The sequence below is a fragment of the Acomys minous genome (assembly GCF_964271855.1).
Source record: "Acomys minous genome assembly, chromosome: 15".
In the NCBI taxonomy this organism is placed as follows: domain Eukaryota; kingdom Metazoa; phylum Chordata; class Mammalia; order Rodentia; family Muridae; genus Acomys; species Acomys minous.
Genome location: NC_140497.1, coordinates 57501938 through 57517695, shown reverse-complemented (window position 1 = coordinate 57517695; position 15758 = coordinate 57501938). Strand labels below are relative to the sequence as shown.

Sequence of the window (15758 nt, the reverse complement as noted above, 5' to 3'; positions counted from 1 at the left end):
AAATTTTATTTTATCTCTAACTGTAACTCTGGCTTTACTATAAAAAACAATTATCTTTTTACCGGGACAGATGGAAAACATAGTATTGCAGTGACTTGTTCTTGCTTCTGTCTCTTTCTGGAAGAGATGGGAAACATCTAAACATTTAAAATTACAAAAAGCAAAGAACAAAAAATGTCCACAGTATGCCAATCTGTAAGATATACATAATTTACAAAAATCAAGATTTGTTTCTCACAGGCCTAACTTCCTGCCATCCACACCAGTGAAGTATCAGAGCTTCCAGCCTACGGAAATCATGAGAAAACAAGTGAATCTATCATCAGACTCCCTCCACCCAACTCTGGAAGTTACCCAACAGAAACAGAGACTGCAAGATGTCTAAAGGACAGCGTAAAAGCATACGCAAAAAAAACCCAAAACAACATGGCGTCTCCAGTTTCCAGCTATCTCAAAGAAAACAACCCAGAGAACTGAAATACAATGGAAACACAAGAAAATGACCTCAAATCCTTGGTAATGAGGATGATAATGGAGGAAACAAATAAAATTCGAAATCAGATGCAGGAAGACACAGCCAAGCAGGTGTGAGACATAAAAGAAGCACATAGAGTGGAACTGGAAAAATTTCAGGAAAATGTAAACAACCAGATGAAAGAAATAAATAAAACAGTTCAAGATCTGAAGACCTATAAAGCGACAATGGAAGAAACTCCGGAATATACAAAAAATGAGATGAAAGAAATCAAAAAATCTGTTCAAGATATGAAGATGAAAATGGATTCAATGATAAACACACAGACAGAAGAAAAACGAGAACATGATACCTCAGAGAAGAAGGCAAATGACACAGTGCTGAGCTTTTCTAACAGAATCCAAGAGATGGAAGAACGAATCTTAGGTCTACAGATCTTGAAGCAACCATTAAAGAAAATGCCAAATCTGGAAAACTCCTGACACAAAACATCCAAGAAATTAAGGACACCATGAAAAGAAGAAATCTGAGGATAATAGGCATTGAAGAAAGAGAAGATATCAGACTCCAAGGCCCAGAAACTATTCTCAACAAAATCATAGAAAAAAATTTCCCCAATCTAAAAAAGAGATGCCTATAAACATACAAGAGGCATACAGAACACCAAATAGAATTGACCAGAAAAGAAAAACTGCCCGTCACAAAATAATCAAAACACAAAACATACAGAACAAAGAAAAAATATTAAAAGCTGCAAGGGAAAAGGACCAAATAACATTTAAGGGCAAACTTATCAGAATTACACCCGACTTCTCAGCAGAGACCATAAAAGCCAGAAGGACCTGGACAGAGATCCTGCAAACCCTAAGAGACCACAGATGCCATGCCAGACTACTTTACCCAGCAAAACTATCAATAACCATTGATGGAGAAAACAAAATATTCCATGACAAAACCAAATTCAAACAGTACCTATCCACAAATCCAGCTTTACAGAAGGTACTAGAAGGAAAACTCCATCCCAAAGGGTCAAGCTACAACCAAAACTACTCAGGAAATAGATAACTATACCATGGCAAAAACACAACTACACAAACGCTAGACTGGAACCAACATCAAAATTAAGACTCTTAACAGTCACTGGTCATTAATATCTCTCAACATCAATGGTCTCAATTCTCCAATAAAAAGACACAAACTAACTGAATGGGTGGATAAACAAGATCCAACATTCTTCTGCATTCAAGAAACACATCTCACCCATAATGATAGGCATTACCTCGGGATAAAATGTTGGAAAAAATATTCCAAGCAAATGGTCACAAGAAGCAAGCAGGCGTAGCCATTTTAATATCGAACAAAATAGATTTTCAACCAAGATTAATCAAAAGGGATGAGGATGGACACTTCATACTCATCAAAGGTAAAGTCAACCAAGATGACATCACAATTCTGAACATCTATGCTCCCAATACAAGGGCACCCACATTTGTAAAAGATCTGCTAAAAAGGCTTAAACCACACATCGATCCCCACACAATAATAGTGGGAGACTTCAACACCCCACTCTCACTGAAGGACAAGTCATCGAAACAGAAACTAAGCCGAGAAATAACATCATTAACCAATACCATGGGTCAAATGGATCTAACAGATATCTATAGAACCTTGCACCCAAACAAGAAAGAATATACCTTCTTCTCTGCACTCCATGGAACCTTCTCCAAAATTGATCACATCGTAGTTCACAAAGAAAACCTCAACAGATACAAGAGGATTGAAATAATACCTTGTATCCTATCAGATCACCATGGGCTTAGGCTGCAATTCACAACAACAAAAATAACAAAAAGCCTATATGTATGTGGAAACTAAACAACTCTCTGCTAAATGACACCTGGGTCAGGGAAGAAATAAAGAAAGAAATCAAGGAGTTTCTGAAATTCAATGAAAATGAAGGAACAACATACCCAAATTTGTGTGATACATTGAAAGCAGTGCTAAGAGGAAAATTTATAGCACTAAGTGCCTTTAAAAAGAAATTGGAAGCATCGCACATAAGCACCTTAACGACACAACTGGAAGCCCTAGAAAAAAAAGAAGCAGAAACACCCAAAAGGAGTAGACGTCTGGAAATAATCAAACTCAGGGGTGAAATTAACAAATTAGAAACTAAGAAAACAGTCCAAAGAATCAACAAAACCAAGAGCTGGTTCTTTGAGAAAATCAACAAGATAGACAGACCATTAGCCAAACTAACTAAAAGGCAGAGAGACAGTATTGAAATCAACAAAATCAGAAATGAAAAGGGAGACATAACAACAGATACTGAAGAAATACAAAGAATCATAAGATCCTACTTTGAAGGCATATATGCCACAAAATTTGAACATCTAAGGGAAATGGACAATTTTCTTGATCAATTTCACTTGCCAAAGTTGAGTGAAGAACAGATAAACAAGCTAAATAGTCCCATTTCCACTACAGAAATTGAAGCAATCATTGATAGTCTCCCAACCAAAAAAAGCCCAGGGCCAGATGGTTTCAATGCAGAATTCTACCAGACCTTCAAGGGCGAGCTAATACCGATACTCTTCAAGCTACTCCAAAAGATAGAAAGGGATGGAACATTACCAAATTCATTCTATGAGGCCATAGTTTCATTGATACCTAAACCTCACAAAGACTCAACAAAGAAAGAGAATTTCAGACCAGTTTCTCTTATGAACATCGATGCAAAAATACTAAATAAAATACTTGCAAAACAAATACAAGAACACATCAAAGATATCATTCATCATGACCAAGTAGGCTTCATTCCAGGCATGCAGGGATGGTTTAATATACGGAAATCCATCAATGTAATCCACCATATAAACAAACTGAAAATAAAAAAACCACATGATCATCTCTTTAGATGCAGAGAAAGCATTTGATAAAATCCAACACCCATTCATGTTTAAAGTTTTAGAGAGATCAGGGATACAAGGCACTTTCCTCAACATAATAAAGGCTATATACAGCAAGCCAATAGCCAAAATCAAAGTAAATGGTGAGATACTCAAGGAAATTCCTCTAAAATCAGGAACAAGGCAAGGCTGCCCACTCTCTCCATATCTCTTCAATATAGTACTTGAAGGTCTAGCCAGAGCAATAAGACAACAAAAGGAGATCAAAGGTATCCAAATGGGAAAGGAGGAAGTCAAATTATCCCTATTTGCGGATGATATGATAGTGTACATAAGTGACCCTCAAAATTCCACCAGAGAACTCCTACAGCTGATAAACACCTTCAGCAAATTGGCTGGATACAAAATTAACTCAAAAAAGTCTGTAGCCTTTCTATACACAAATGACAAGCTTGCAGAGGAAGAAATTAGGAAAACCACACCCTTCACATTAGCCACAAGCAATATAAAATATTTAGGAGTTACTCTAACTAAGCAAGTGAAGGACTTGTTTGAAAAAAATTTCAAAACTCTGAAGAAAGAGGTTGAAGATGACGTGAGAAGATGGAATGATCTTCCTTGCTCATGGATCGGGAGAATTGACATAGTAAAAATGGCCATCCTACCAAAAGCAATCTACAGATTCAATGCAATCCCTATCAAAATACCTACACAATTTTTTAAAGACATTGAAAGTTCAATTCTGAACTTCATATGGAAAAACAAAAAAACCAGAATAGCTAAAACAATCTTGTACAATAAAAGGTGCTCCGGAGGAGTCTCCATACCTGATCTCAAACTGTACTATAAAGCAATAGTAATTAAAACAGCATGGTACTGGCACAGCAACAGGCTGGTTGATCAGTGGAATCGAATCAAAGACCCAGATATGAATCCACACACATATGGTCACTTGATTTTCGACAAAGAAGCCAAATCCATTCGATGGAAAAAGGATAGCATCTTCAACAAATGGTGCTGGTCTAACTGGATGTCTATGTGTAAAAAAAAATGCAACTGGACCCATATTTGTCACCTTGTACAAAACTCAAATCCAAGTGGATCAAAGACCTCAACATAAAACCAGAGACACTAAGTCACTTAGAAGAAAAAGTGGGGAAAAGCCTGGAACATATTGGCACAGGAGACAACTTCCTGAACAGAACACCAACAGCCCAGGCATTAATGTCAACAATTAATAAATGGGACCTCATGAGGCTGAGAAGCTTCTGTAAGGCAGGAGACACTGTCAAGAGAACAAAGCGACAGCCTACAGACTGGGAAAAGATTTTTACCAACCCTACATCTGACAAAGGTCTAATATCCAAAATATATAAAGAACTCAAGAAATTAAACACCACCAAACCAAATAACCCAATTGAGAAATGGGGCTTAGAACTAAACAGAGAATTCTCAACAGAGGAATATCAAATGGCTGAGAAACATTTAAAGAAATGCTCAACCTCCTTAATCATCAGGGAAATACAAATCAAAACAACTCTGAGATTCCATCTTACACCCATCAGAATGGCTAAGATCAAAAATTCAAGCGACACCACATGCTGGCGAGGATGTGGGGAGAGAGGAACAGTCCTTCATTGCTGGTGGGAATGCAAACTAGTACAGCCACTTTGGAAATCTATCTGGTGCTATCTCAGAAAAATGGGAATAGGGCTTCCTCAAGACCCAGCTATTCCACTCCTTGGAATATACCCAGAAGATGCACTACCACACAACAAGAAAATTTGCTCAACCATGTTCATAGCAGCCTTATTCATAATAGCCAGAACATGGAAACAGCCTAAGTGTCCATCAGTAGAAGAATGGATAAAGAAACTGTGGTACATATACACTATGGAATACTATTCAGCTATTAAAAACAAGGAATTCCCGAAATTTGTGGATAAATGGACTGAGCTAGAAATGATCATAATGAGTGAGTTAACCCAGAAGCAGAAAGACTCAAATGGTATATACTCACTTATATCTGCATATTAGTCCAAGGGGCATGTCCCACGAAAGCCTTCACTTACCAGGAAACTGAGACAGAGGGGAGGACATTTTATTGGGACTCTAGATGAGAGAAGCATGGGAGAATGGCAAAGTAGAAGGATCCAGAGGGTCCTAGAAACCTACAAGTAGAACAGTATGATAGGCAGATTTGGGCCCAGGGGTCCCGCTCAAACTAAGGCACCAGCCAAGGACAATACAGGCCATAAAACTTTAAACCCCTACCCAGATCTAGCCAATGGTCAGAACATTCTCCACAATAGAGTGGAGAGTGGGATATGACTTTCTCACGTACTCTGGTGCCTCACCTTTGACCATGTCCCCTGGAGGGGGAGACCTGGTGGCACTCAGAGGAAGGACAGCAGGTTACCAAGAAGAGACTTGATACCCTATGAGCATATACAGGGGGAGGTAATCCCCCTCAGGAACAGTCATAGGGGAGGGGAATAAGGGGAAAATGGGAGGGAGGGAAGAATGGGAGGATACAAGGGATGGGATAACCATTGAGATGTAACAAGAACAAATTAATTTAAAAAAGGAAAAGATAAAAATAAAAAATAAAAAGATTTGTTTCTCAGACGTTCCTTGAATCAAAGAATCTCATATTCATGTCTTCAGCAACCTCTATCAAATATAAAATACTCTCTTCTTTCATAATTTTATATTAAATCATTAGTGGAAAAATAACTCTACACCTCAAAAGCATGAGCAAGTTGCCATTATTACTTCCTAAACTTTTACATTCTGTGATCAGACTAAAATAAAAGGGATGGGACCAAGGGTCTTAAAGTCAGTAATCCGGGTCTAGCATTAAATGAAAATCATGATATGTAAATAGCCACAAACAAACAGTGCATTGAAGGCACAGCTTATGCACTAGGAAAGAAGCTTTGTCAGCTATTATCCGACACCAGATTAGTATTTATAATACACAGAGAACTCAACACCATTTAAACAGCCAGTTCGCAAATTGTCCCAGTAATAAATGGGTTAATGAAGCAAACCAACCATTCTCTTCAAAGGAATACATGTAAGTGGCTAATAAGCACAAGGAAAAACGTCACATACCATTAGCCATCAGGAAAATACAAAGTAAAGCTGTGTTGTGAGGATGACCATTGTCCTGAGAACAAACGACAACACATATGGAGACCGGGAACCCTTTAGGCTCTGCTCACTGGCATGTGAAGGAGCAGACCCACTGTGGAAGCCAGTATAGAGGTGGCTCAGAACACTAAAACCACGGGGCTGCAGAGATTGTTCAGGGGTTAAAAGAACATTTACTGTTCTTACATAGAACTTGGGTTTGATTCCCAGCATCCATATGTAGGCTCCAACCATCTGTAACTCCAGTTCCAGGGGATCTGATACCCCGTTCTGGCCTCTGTGGGCACCAAGCACATACATGGTGTACAGACAACATGCAGGCAAAACACATACACAAAATAAAAGCAAATACATCTACAACAAAAACTGAACCACAAGCATCATACAGTCAGTCTATGCCACGCCTGGATGCCTACCCAAAGGGGTCTAAGTTAACATACCACAGACACATTTGAACATCAATCCATGTTATTGCTGCAGTATTCACAATAGCCAATTCTTGTAAGTAACCAAGATGCCCACCAATAGATTAATGAGTAAAGAAAATGTAGCCCAAATACACAATGGAGTTTTATTGCGCCATAAAGAAGAATGAAATTACCTTCTTCTCAGCACCTCATGAAACCTTCCAGAAAACTGGCCATATACTTGCTCACAAAGCAAGTCTTCGCAGGTACAAGAAAAATTGAAATAATTCCCTGTATTTTATTAGACCACCATGGATTAAAGGTGGACTTCAGAAACAACAGAAAGCCTATAAACTTGTGGAAACTGAACAACTCTACTCAACAAAGAAATAAAGAAAGAAATTAAAGCCTTCCTAGAATTGAATGAAACTGAAGGCACAGCATACCCAAACTTCTGGGACACAAAGAAAGCAGTGCTAAGAAGAAACTTCAAGCACTCAGTGCCTTCATAAGGAAAGTAGTGAGATCTCGTACTAGCAGCTGAACAGCTTACCTCAGAGATCTAGAACAAAAGGAAGCAAACATGCCCAAAAGGAGTAGACAGCAGGAAATAACCACACTCAGGGCTGAAATCAATAAAATAGAAACAAAGAGAGCAGTACAAAGAATCAATAAAACCAAGAGCTGGTTCTTTGAGAAAATCAATAAGACAGACAAACCTTTAGCCAAACTAACTAAAAGGCAGAGAGAGAGAGAATATCCAAATTAACAAAATCAAAAATGAAAAGGGGCACATAACAACAGACACCTAGGAAATCCAAAGAATCATAAAGTCTTATTTTAAAAATTTTTACTCCACAAAACTTAAAAAAAAAAAAAGGAAAATTGTTATAACCCCTAAGGAAATAGAAGCAATCATTAAAAGTCTCCCACCCACCACCCAAAAAGAACAAGGCCAGATGGTTTTAGTGCAGAATTCTACCAGACTTTCAATATTTGCTAACACCAATACTCCTCAAATTATTCCACAAAATAAAAACAGAAGGAACATTCCTTACTAAATTCATTTTATAAGGATACAGTCACCCTGATACCTAAACCACACAAAGACTCAACAAAGAAAGATAATTTCAGATCAATCTCTCTCATGAACATTGATGCAAAAATACTCAATAAAATACTCACAAAGTGAATCTAAAAACACTTCAAAAAGATCCTCCTCCATGATCAAGTAGGCTTTATCCAAGAGATGTAGTGATAGTTCAACATATGAATATCTATCAATGTAATCTACCACATAAACAAACTAAAAGAAAAATAAAACCACTTGATCATCTCATTAGATCCTGAAAAAGCCTCTGACAAATTCCAACATCCCTTCATGATAGAGTTCAAGGATACAAGGCACACACCTAAACAAAATAAAGTCAAAGGACAGCAAGCTGAAATCCAACATCAAATTAAATGGAGAGAAACTTAAAGCAATTCTACTAAACTCACAGATAAGACAAGGCTGTCCACTCTGTACTTATTCAGTATAATACTTGAAGTTCTAGCTAGAGTAATAAGACAGTTACAGGAGATCAAGAGAATACAAATTGGAAAGGAAGAAGTCAAACTATCACCATTTGCAGATGGTATGATAGCATACATAAGAGACCCCAAAAATTCTAGCAGGGAATTACTACAGCTGATAAACACCCTCAGCAAAGGGGCTAGATACAAAATTGACTTTTAAAAAAATCAGTATATACATACAATTAATGGGTTGCAAAGACTTTAGGGAAACAATACCTTTCACAGTAGTCTCAAATAATATAAAATATTTTGGTGTACCTTTAACCAAGCAAGTAAAAGAACTGCATGACAAGAACTTCAAGTCTTTGAAGAAAGAAATTGAAGAAGAGCACTACAGAGTACTACAGAGCAATAGTAATAAAAAACTTTATGGCATTGTCAAAAAATAGACAGGTTGACCAATTGTATCAAATCGAAGACCCAGAAATAAACCTAGACACCTATGGACACTTGATCTTTTCCAAAACAAAAACAAAAACCAGATTTATACAATGGGGGAAAATAAAGCATCTTCAACAAATGGTGCTGGTCTAACTGGATGTCTACGTGTAGAAGAATGCAAATAGATCCATATTTATCATCCTGAACTCAAATCCCAAGTGGATCAAAGACTTCAACAGAAAAGCAGACACACTAAATCTCACAGAAGAGAAAGTGGGAAAAGCCTTGAATGCACTGGCACAGGAGACAACTTCCTGAACAGAGCACTAATCATGCAGGCTCTGAGATCAACAATTAATAAATGGGACCTCATGAAACTGAAAAGCTTCTGTAAGGCAAGGGACACTGTCAAAAGGACAAAATAGCAGCCTATGGACTGGGGAAAGATCTTCACCAACTCCAAATCCAACAGAGGGATGGTATCCAAAATATATAACGAACTCAAGAAACTGTAAATTAACAAACCAAATAATCCAGCTTAAAAAAATGGAGTACAGGGAAATGGGGGGGGGGGGCATTAGCGGTTAAGAGCACCAAATGTTCCTCCAGAGGACACAGGTTCAGTTCCCACATGGCAGCTCACAACTGTCTGTAAGTCCAGTTCTAGAATATCTGACACCCTTACACAGACATCCATGCAGGCAAAATACCAACATACATGAGATGAAAATAAAAAAATTTAAATGGGGTACAGATCTAAACAGAATTCTCAACAGAGGAATCTCTAATGGCTGGGAAGCACTTAAAGAAATGTTTGACATCCTTAGTCATCAGGGAAATATAAACCAAACGACTCTGAGTTTCCATCCTAGCCCCTGTCAGAATGGCTAAGATCAAAAACTCAAGTGACAGCCTGCGCTGGGGAGAATGTGGGGCAAGAGGAGCACTCCTCTATTGCTGGGGGTCAGCGGGAGGTCAAACCTGTACAGCCACTTTGGAAATCAATTTGGTGGTTTCTCAGAAAATTGGGAATAGATCTACCTCAAGACCCAGCCACATCACTCTTGGGCGCTCTACCATGCAAACAAGGACATATGCTCAACTATGTTCCTAGCAGCTTTATTCATAATAGCCAGAAACTGGAAACAACCTATACGTCCCTCAACTGAAGGGTGGACAAAGAAAATGCGATACATTTGCACAATGGAGCATTACACGGCTATTAAAAACAATGACATTATGGAATTTTCAGGCAAGTGTATAAAGCTAGAAAAGATCGTCCTGAGTGAGGTAACCCAGACCCAGAAAACAAATATGGCATGGACTCATAAGTGGATATTAGTCCTAAAGTAAAGGATAACCGTGCTACCATCAATAGACTGAAAGATGATATGTTACAAGGAGGGCTCAAGGCGGGATGTGTGAACCTCACTGAGTGGCAGGGGAGTGGGGCAGGGAAGCAGGAAAAATCAGGCAGGGAGGGAGTAGGGGAGTTAGTCCTGGGAGAGACAACTGGAATGGTGAGGGGGGCATCTCTGGAACAAGCTAGAAGCCTAGGGCAATAGAAACTCCCAGGAATCTATGAGGGTGACCCTAGCTAAGAGTCCTAGCAATGGGGATACGGAGCCTGAACCAGCCATCGCCTGTAACCAGCAAAGACTTCCAATGACACCAACCCAGGGACAAAACGTACTGTAACTTCAATCTACAATTTGTCCTGCCTGCAAGATTTGCACAAGTAAAGATGGACCAGAAATTGAGGGAGTGGCCATCCAGTGACTGTCCCAGCTTGAGACCCATGCGAGGGAACCTATAATTGACACTATCAATGATGTTCGCGTCACTTGCCAACAGGACCCAAGCAAAAACCACCATCAGAAGAGCTTCTTCACTCAGCCACTGATGGAATTGGCTGCAGAGACACACGGCCAAACAGTAGGTGGAACTTGGGGACTCCTGCAGGAGAGGGGAAGGAAGGACTGTAGGGGCCAGAGAGACCAACAGAGTCAACTATCTGGGTCCATAAAAGTTCACTGGAACTGAACCACCAACCAGAGGGCATGCAGAGGATTGATCTAGGCCCTCCTCACATGTGTAACAGATGTGCAGTTTGGTCTTCCTGTGGGACTCCTAACAGCAGGAGGGGCTGTCTCTGACTTGTTGCCTGTCTTTTGGACCCTTTCTTCCTACCGGGTTGCCTCATCCAGCCTTAATAGGAGGAGATAAGGCTAGTCTTACTGCAGCTTCATAGGTCAGAACTGGTTGATATCCAGGGGAGGCCTCCCCTTTCCTGAAGAGAAAAGAAGGAGAAGTGGGGGGTGGGGTGGAAGGACTGGGGGGAGAGAAGGGAAAAGAAATTGCCGTTTTAATTAATTAATTAAAAGTGAAATTGTGTCATTTGCATGAAAATGGATACAACTAGAGACGTCAGCTAGATTCAAAAAATAAATATCACATTTCCCTTATATTCATAATGTAGATATATGTAATATATATAAAGTCATTCACACATACACACACATATATGTATATGTGTGAAAATATATATAATATATATATATATATATTTGAACAATATGAAAGTAAAGAGGAAGGCTGGAGAGATGGCTCACTGGTGAAGAGGACTGACTGCACTTCCAGAGGTCCTGAGTTCAATTCCTAGCAATCACATGGTGGCTCACAGCCATCTACAATGTGATCGGATGCCCTCTTCTGGCCTGCAGGGGTACATGCAGACAGCACTGTATACATAATAATAAATAAATAAAACTTTTCTTTTTAAAAGTAAAACAGAAGACTATGTGGGGAGAAGAAGTTATCCATAAGAAAAGACAGAGAGACAAAAATAAGTAATCGGAGTGAATATGTATACGCATGCATGCAAATTTTACAATGAAACCTATCACTTTATATGCTAGGTGAAAAATTTAACAAAAAAAGGAAAAAGAAAAAGCAGAGAAAGGAGCCAGATTATTATATACATATACATGTGTGTGTGTGTACATGTATAAAAATATATAGTAAAACTTTATTTCAAAAATATTAATTACAAAAAAATATTAATTACTTACCCCTTGGCCTAACTTCCTCTCATAGGTTCTGTTTCGTAGTCCTAATCCCAATAACCCCACACCAACAAGCAGCCACAAAGCTAAGTAAAAAAAAAAAAAAAAAAAAAAAAAAAAGGAAGAAAGAAAAAGAAAGAAGAAACATTAAAAATAAATTAAAATTTTTAAATAACCTTTTCAAAATTATATCTATTGGCCAGGGAGTCTGTGTAGGACATATATACATAACCATACTTTATAAACCAAACTTTTAAAGAACATTCCCTGAGAACATCCCAAGAGCAATGAACATAAAGTAAAAATAAATTACAGAATACACAAGAAAAAATATTTTTATGGGTACAAAAACAGTAGGAAAAACCATGCTGAAGAGCCAAGCACACAAAGACGTTAGATGTCAGAAATTTAAGACTCAAGATATAAAGTGAATAGGCCTAGTGTGTTTAAAAAGAAGAGGGCATGCCAAAGAGTGTCTGTGGAGTGTAAGGCTAAAAACAAAATAATCAGGGGTATTTGTAGAGAAATAAAGCAGACTTTTAAAAATAAAAAAAAATAGAGGTAGAGTGATGGTTCGGCAGTTAAGAGTACTGGGCCCAGGCTTGATTCACAGCGTGTGGCAATCTACATCTGTCTATCACTCTAGTTCCAAGGGATCTGCTTCCACGGGCACCAGGCATGCATGTGGTGCACAAATGTACATGCTGGTGAGCAATCATATACATAAAATAAAGTGAATGTTTTAAAAATAGAAATAAGAATATATAATTTAATGAGTGAGAAAAACCTAATGGGCAAAATATAGACCGTATTAGACAACGCTTCAGGGAGAACCGGGACAGAAGCCAACAAAGAGGTAGAGGTACTTACTAAGTTTCATGTATTTTTCACACCTTCTCAAAAGCACTTTAGGACTGTTTTTTGTTTGAAGAAGAAAGTCAAGGTTTCTTTTAGGTCCAAACAGCATACTCAATCCAATAATTACCATTATGGTCCCTGTTAAAAGAGAGGGGGGGGAAAGAGGGAATGGATATAGCCCAGTGCTAAAATGTGAGGCCAAAGTTTCAATACTCAGTATCATAAAAAAATTAATAAATCTGAGAGAGAGAGATTGAGGATAAAAAGATGGCTCAGTGGTGAAGAGCACTTACTGGTTTTGCAGAGGATAGCATGGGGGACATCTAGCTGGCACTGAGCTGGAGGCTGAGAAATCATGTTCTCATGGTCCTATGAGTAAGAACGACCTAGCAAAGCTCACCATTGACAGAGCTCCAAAGCATCAAAGTTAGGCACAGCACAGCTCTTACTTTGACTCCCATCCTCCACCTGGCAGCACCCTGAGCAAGCTAGGGGAAGGGAAAGGCAGGACACTGGAGAGAGCAGAGTCCGACAGAGTACACCCACCTGAAAGAAACCACAAGGGTTACCGAGTTTGCAAAGCCAGGCAGCTGCAGGGAAAATGCGGGAAAGTGTGCATAAAGTCCCACCTGCAACCAACAGACTGTTTGCAATTGCTATCTACTGGGAGAGGGAAAAACCAGTTTCCCTCAACAGAGTGACACTGGGTATATCAGCCACACTCCAGGGTGGGTCGCATGCCCAGAGAGATTGGCCCACACAAATGGGACTCCATGCTTTTCTGTGGGTTGTTTGTTTAGTAAAGAGAAATACTGTAAAGTTGGGTGACTAGGGAGGTGGGACGGTGGGAGGATTTGGGTCATGGCTATCTGTTCCTCTAAGGAGTTGAGAGCTCTAGCCAAGACTAGACGAACTGGGGAATTTTCAAAGGCTTTCCCTCAAAGACCATGTTTCACTTAACAGTGAGTTTTCCAGAACACCCTGTCCTGGCAGATGTCTAGCTCATGGGATAGGACGGTGGGTGTGAGATGCAGTGCTGGGAGAAGCTGGGAGAGAAGAGCTGGGGGAGTGGTGGGTGTGAGATGCAGTGCTGGGGGAAGACTGTAGGTGTGAGATGCAGTGCTAGAGGAAGGTAGTGGAGAAGTGCTGGGAGAAGGTGGGGAGCAGTGCTGGGAGAAGGTGGTGGAGCAGTGCTGGGAGAAGGTGGGGAGCAGTGCTGAGAGAAGGTGATGGAGCAGTGCTGGGAGAAGATGGGGAGCAGTGCTGGGAGAAGGTGATGGAGCAGTGCTGGGAGAAGCTGATGGAGCAGTGCTGAGAGAAGGTGATGGAGCAGTGCTGAGAGAAGGTGATGGAGCAGTGCTGGGAGAAGATGGGGAGCAGTGCTGGGAGAAGGTGATGGAGCAGTGCTGGGAGAAGATGGGGAGCAGTGCTGGGAGAAGGTGATGGAGCAGTGCTGGGAGAAGATGGGGAGCAGTGCTGGGAGAAGGTGATGGAGCAGTGCTGGGAGAAGGTGATGGAGCAGTGCTGGGAGAAGGTGGTGGAGCAGAGCTGGGAGAAGGTGATGGAGCAGTGGCTGGGAGAAGGTGATGGAGCAGTGCTGGGAGAAGGTGATGGAGCAGTGCTGGGAGAAGATGGGGAGCAGTGCTGGGAGAAGGTGATGGAGCAGTTCTGGGAGAAGCTGATGGAGCAGTGCTGAGAGAAGGTGATGGAGCAGTGCTGAGAGAAGGTGGTGGAGCAGTGCTGGGAGAAGGTGATGGAGCAGTGCTGGGAGAAGCTGATGGAGCAGTGCTGGGAGAAGCTGATGGAGCAGTGCTGGGAGAAGATGGGGAGCAGTGCTGGGAGAAGGTGATGGAGCAGTGCTGGGAGAAGGTGATGGAGCAGTGCTGGGAGAAGGTGGGGAGCAGAGCTGGGAGAAGGTGGTGGAGCAGTGGCTGGGAGAAGGTGATGGAGCAGTGCTGGGAGAAGGTGGTGGAGCAGTGCTGGGAGAAGGTGATGGAGCAGTGCTGGGAGACGGTGGTGGAGCAGTGCTGGGAGAAGGTGGTGGAGCAGTGCTGGGAGAAGGTGATGGAGCAGTGCTGGGAGAAGGTGGTGGAGCAGTGCTGGGAGAAGGTGATGGAGCAGTGCTGGGAGAAGGTGATGGAGCAGTGCTGGGAGAAGGTGGTGGAGCAGTGCTGGGAGAAGGTGGTGGAGCAGTGCTGGGAGAAGGTGATGGAGCAGTGCTGGGAGAAGGTGATGGAGCAGTGTGGGAGAAGGTGATGGAGCAGTGTGGGAGAAGGTGATGAAGCAGTGCTGGGAGAAGGTGATGGAGCAGTGCTGGGAGACGGTGGTGGAGCAGTGCTGGGAGACGGTGGTGGAGCAGTGCTGGGAGAAGGTGATGGAGCAGAGCTGGGAGAAGGTGGTGGAGCAGTGCTGGGAGAAGGTGGTGGAGCAGTGCTGGGAGAAGGTGGTGGAGCAGTGCTGGGAGAAGGTGGTGGAGCAGTGCTGGGAGAAGGTGGTGGAGCAGTGCTGGGAGAAGGTGATGGAGCAGAGCTGGGAGACGGTGGTGGAGCAGTGCTGGGAGAAGGTGGTGGAGCAGTGCTGGGAGAAGGTGGTGGAGCAGTGCTGGGAGAAGGTGGTGGAGCAGTGCTGGGAGAAGGTGGTGGAGCAGTGCTGGGAGAAGGTGGTGGAGCAGTGCTGGGAGAAGGTGGTGGAGCAGTGCTGGGAGAAGGTGGTGGAGCAGTGCTGGGAGAAGGTGATGGAGCAGTGCTGGGAGAAGGTGGTGGAGCAGTGCTGGGAGAAGGTGGTGGAGCAGTGCTGGGAGAAGGTGGTGGAGCAGTGCTGGGAGAAGGTGGTGGAGCAGTGCTGGGAGAAGATGGGGAGCAGTGCTGAGAGAAGGTAATGGAGCAGTTCTGGGAGAAGTTGGGGAGCAGTGCTGGGAGAAGGTGATGGA

The 15758-nt window shown here is 41.6% G+C and overlaps 1 protein-coding gene across 1 annotated transcript in view; it reads right to left on the bottom strand.

Moving 5' to 3' along the window:
• Positions 1–15758, bottom strand: part of CWH43 (cell wall biogenesis 43 C-terminal homolog) — a 55807-nt gene that overhangs the window by 28236 nt on the left and 11813 nt on the right. The window contains exons 8-9 of the mRNA XM_084759469.1: positions 12842–12967; positions 11978–12057 (exon numbers count right to left, since the gene is read on the bottom strand). Coding sequence (XP_084615595.1) covers positions 11978–12057; positions 12842–12967 — 206 coding nt within the window. The remainder of the gene's footprint in view (positions 1–11977; positions 12058–12841; positions 12968–15758) is intronic.